The sequence below is a fragment of the Myotis lucifugus genome, unplaced genomic scaffold, assembly GCF_000147115.1.
Source record: "Myotis lucifugus unplaced genomic scaffold, Myoluc2.0 scaffold_959, whole genome shotgun sequence".
Classification (NCBI taxonomy): domain Eukaryota; kingdom Metazoa; phylum Chordata; class Mammalia; order Chiroptera; family Vespertilionidae; genus Myotis; species Myotis lucifugus.
The window spans coordinates 81-4,905 of record NW_005872007.1 but is presented as its reverse complement, the minus strand read 5'-3'; the positions used below and the strand labels follow the sequence as shown (position 1 = coordinate 4,905).

At 53.2% G+C, this 4,825-nt stretch overlaps 1 protein-coding gene across 1 annotated transcript; it reads left to right on the top strand.

Moving 5' to 3' along the window:
- The first annotated feature begins 422 nt into the window (after nt 1-422).
- LOC106695223 (elongin-A-like) lies at nt 423-2,683 on the top strand. The gene is made up of 2 exons (XM_014448924.1): nt 423-1,302; nt 1,566-2,683. The coding sequence occupies exons 1-2, from the start codon at nt 423-425 to the stop codon at nt 2,681-2,683; spliced, it is 1,998 nt and encodes a 665-aa protein (XP_014304410.1).
- Nucleotides 2,684-4,825: the final 2,142 nt, after the last annotated feature.

The following is a 4,825-nucleotide window of genomic DNA, read 5'->3' as shown; positions in this document are numbered from 1 at the left end:
TGCTGGGCCTGCTCAGCACCAGTTGGCTTGTGGCGGACCAGCGAGAAAGTCGCACGCACGTCCAAGCGCAAGCATTTCCGAAGCGTCACCCACCAGGGACTGGGTGCCAGAAGCTGGTTCCCGGGAAAGGAAGCACTGTGAGGAGCGGGCCTCGGAGGAGAACCCTTCCAAAGCTCCCCCAAGCCCACGCCCCGCAGGTGTCTCTTCCACTGGGGGACGAGATGGAGGGACACCCCCGCGCATCCCGCGGTGCATCCCACAGCTCTGAGCGCCCACGGAGAAAGCAAAGAGCGTCCTCGCCGCTCACGAGGCCCCTCCCAGGGCCGCACTTTCGTGACTGCTGGGAGGAGAGAAGGCCCGGCCACACAGAGCCTTCTGGCAGCAGAGGCCTGTCCCTTCCATGGGTGGCAGGTGCTCCCTGGATGTCTGGAGCCCATCGCCGGTCCCAGGCCCTGGCCCACGAGGCACCTCAGAGGCCTGCAGAAGGCCGCCGGGCAGCCTCTCCGGACAGGCACCTGGGGGCACCCCAGGGGAGAGGGGCTGTGAGTCTCAGAGGGGAGCGCCGGCCTTCCCACAAGGACAATCCCCCGCTGGGGGCCAAGGGCCAGGAGGAGCCCTCAGCTGGGAGCGCCCAGAGACCTCACCCGGCCTCCGCCAGGGAGGAAAGCACACGGCCTCTCTGCGGAGAAGGAACCGGGGGAAAGCTGTCCTCTCATGGGGTCAAGAAGAGGAAGGAAAGAGGGGGCAGCAGCCCCCAGACGTCTACGCCTCCATCGGAGGTGGCTTCAGACAACCCCGAGAAGAAGCGAAAGCACAAACACTCAGGGGAAATACAGTCTCACAAATATGAGCAGCGTCTACACGGCTTAGATGCAGGAAAGGGGCCAGGGGGCCTGCTGCCCACGGTTAGGGAGAAGGTTGGGGACAACCCCAGGACTCCAGAAGGGAATGTCAGAACTCCTCACCTGGGAAGGAAACCAGCAGGCCCCCCGTCTGAGATGGAGGAGGCAGTGGCCATGGCGGCGGCGGCGGCGGAGGCAGAGGAGGAGGAATACGACCCGCCCAGCATGTCCTTTGAGGCCTACCTCACCTACGACGGGCCTCCATCAGAAAAGGCTTCAGAAAACCCGGTGAAAAGGCAAAACCACAAAGACTCAGGAACGAGCCAATCGGACAAAGCCAAACAGAGTCGACACGGCTCAGACGCAGGAAAGGGGGCAGGTGTCCTGCCGCCCAAGGTGAGACAGAAGGATGGGAGTAACCTCAAGACTCCAGAAGGGAAAGGCAAAACTCCTCACTTGGGTAGGAAGCCAATAGGTCCCTCCCTTGAGGAAAGGAGGAATTCCAGCCACCCACCATGTCTTTCCAGGAGTAGGACTTCACCTACGACCCGCGTCCATCACAGGTGGCCTCAGGCTTCCCGACCCTTCTATGGGTGGCAGGTGCTCCTTGGATATCTGGGGCCCCATCGGAGGTGGCTTCAGAAAATCCCCTGAAAAAGTAAAGGCGCCAACACTCTAGCCAAAGCTAATCAGACAAAGACCAGCAGCGTCTACAAGGCTTAGGTGCAGGGGAGGGGCACGGCGGCCTGCTGCCCAAGGTGAGGGAGAAGGATGGGGACACGTGTAAGACACCAGAAGGGAAGGTCAAAACTCCACACTTGGGAAGGAAGGTGGCGGGTCCCCCGCCTGAAGTGGAGCAGGAATTGGACGTGCCCACCATGTCTTCTGAGGCCTTCCACACCCACCACCAGCCTCCCGCCAGGAAAGAGAAGAAGAGTGTCAAGCCTCCAGCCACTGCACTGGAAGGAATGAGTCTGAGGAAAGAGGAAATGACCAGCGCCCAGGCAGAGATGGGCAAGTCTGAAAAGAGACCGCCACCTGCAGCAGCGGGGGCCAGGCTCCCACTGGTACCCCCTCCCAGGTCAACCGCCTGGCCAGACCTCGGGCTCTGCCCGGGCCAGCTCAGTGACCCCCCACTTCCTGCCTTTGCATCCACATCCTCCTTCCAACCCAGGCAAAGGGGCCCGCCTTCCCCTGGCAAAGAGGAAGGAGCTCGGCTGATGGGAATCAGGCTGCACTCCAGGACACTGGTGTTCTCTGGGTCCAAGAGGGCAGGTCGGCGCAAAATGATCACTATGCTCCAGCAGTGTGTCCAGACACTGCAGAACAATGTCAACTTGCTCTCTCAACAGAGAGGAGTCCCGTGTTCTCTTCTCCAACACGCTGTGGAGAGTGACACACCTGAGGAGCCGCCTGGCCTGGAGGAACACCATGAAGCACCAGCTGCAGAGACAGATCCCTTCTGGAAGCAGCAGCAGTGTCACCACGCCTTGGAGAAAGAAAGGCGGGTAGAACACACGGCACAGCTGCGGCCCCAAGAGCAGGAGGTCCCAGAACTGGTCCTGCACCTCAGCGCCAACAGGCCCCAGGACACACCAGCAAAGAGGGCTTTTTCAGAATCATCTGAAAGAGGAGGAGCAGGAGCAGCTGTCCAGGAAAAAGCCCCGCCTGCCCCAGCCCCTGCAGCAGACACCAGGGCTCCCTCTGACCCTGCCAGTCGCCACAGCTGTCACGCCATCCCTGGGAAGCGAGTGGTCAGCGGCCAGAAGCCTGTGAAGAAGATGGCACCGCTGATGGACAAGTCCATTAAAGATTACAAGTGGACCTACTTCCTACGATGAGGCCCGGGCTTGCCCTGGAGATTGGAATTGGAAGGAGGCCTGCGAGCACAGTGAGGGAGTGCTCCTTCCACAGGAGACCAGCATCTTGGGCGTTGTGGGAACTCTTGGATGTGACTGCCATCGATTTCCAGGGTTACACCTGTGCACCTTCCTGCCAGCGCAGTCGGCAGAGCTTGTGAGCCCTTGCATGCATACACCACACACAGAGAAGGATCTGGACCCACAGAGGACAGCTTTTGTATATCTGGATGGTGGGAATGTGGTGCACTTATTGGACTTATTATCACTTCCTGAAATTTGATTTCCAAGTCTGTAACTATCCATGCATTACCTGAACTGCAATGTATACTACTGAGACTGGTGATCACAGTCATTACTGTCAGGAATTCTTAGATTTGATCAAGACAAAGACTGGGTTATCTTTAAAACCCTCTGTGAGGAGCCATACACAGATTGCCCAACTCAATAAATGATGTTAAAGCAACCGACTCCTGGAGTTAGTGTTGTGCTTGTGAATTCCTGGGCCACAGCCGCTGCCTCCCTGCCTGGAGTGTGTGTGTGCATTTGTGTGTATATATACAGGCATAGAGAAGGCTCTGGAGGGGGAAATGGAGAGGTATGATGGTTCAAGCGTGTATGCGCATGTGTCATATATACACATATGGGAGCACTTTGATGTAGCAATTTTAATGATAGGCTTTATATCCTCCAGATATGACTCTCTCTCTCTCTCTCTCTCTCTCTCTCTCTGTGTGTGTGTGTGTGTGTGTGTGTGTGTACTCATTTATGCACAGAAATGATTGTGCCATTTGAAGCCACTTTTCCTCAAGGACATTGCCTCCTTCTCAGGGCCTGAGATGCTGAGCAGTGTGCATTTGAAAACCTCACCCTGGCAAGTGAGCTCCGTGTTTGGAGAATAAGCCCGCACTCCCAAGTGTCACAGGAGTGATTGCCATCAAAGGAATGTACCTGGATTACAGGTTCAATCCCAGGCCCAGGAGGGGGAGGGGCCAAATGGGGGAGGCTGCCGCCAATCAATCTCTCTCACTTCCTCTGTGTCTTCTCTTACCCACGGTCCTTCCCTTCCACTCTTTCTCAAAATCAATGCAAAAAAATATCCTGGAAGTGAGGATTAACAGAAAGAAAGAAGGAAAGGAAGACAGGAAAAGAAAACTTCAAGGAGGTACAAGCACAATTGTTGGAATCCTGTCACTGTAACCTCATAGCCACTTTAATGTTACAGCCATTGAAACGTCGTAGCATGTTAGGTCATAGACAATGTAAAGTATTAATATTTGTAATATCATAGCCATTGTGTCGGCATAGCCATTTTCAATATAGCCATCGTCACGTCATAGCCATCATAACATCAGAGCCATTGTAACATCATAGCCACTGTACCATCCTACCAACTCTAATGTCATAGCTTTTGTAACGTCATAGTCATGATAATGTCACAGCCATTGTAACGTCATAGCCATTGTGACGTTGTAGCAATTGTGACATAGCAGTTGTAACATCATAGCCCTTGTGACATCATATAATTGTGAAGTCATATCAAGTGTGACTTCATAGCAATTGTGATGTCATGCCCATTGTAACGTCAGAGTCATTATAACGGCATTGCCACTCTCAAAGCATAGCCATTTTAACTGGATAGCCACTGTGTTCTCATAGCCATTGGAAATTCATAGCCACTATGATGTCATAGAAATTGTGATGTCATAGCCACTGTAATGTCAAAGCCATTGTGATGGCATAGCCATTGTGACATCACAGCAGCTATAACATCGTATATATTGTAGTGTCATAGCCCCTGTAGTTTCATAGACATTGTAAGGTCATTGCCGTTGACTTCATTACTATCGTGATGTCATAGATATTGTGATGTCATAGCCACTATAATATCACAGCCATTGTAACATGATAGGCAATATAATGTCATAGAGATAGTAAAGTCATTTCCACTGTCTTGTAATAGCCATTGTGATGTCATAACCATTGTTATGTCATAGGCATTGTGACGTCATAGCCATTGTAACCTCATAGCCACTTAAATGCCATAGCCATTGTAATGTCGTAACCTTTGTAATGTCATATACATTGTAAAGTCATAGCATTTGTAATATCCTAGCCATTGTT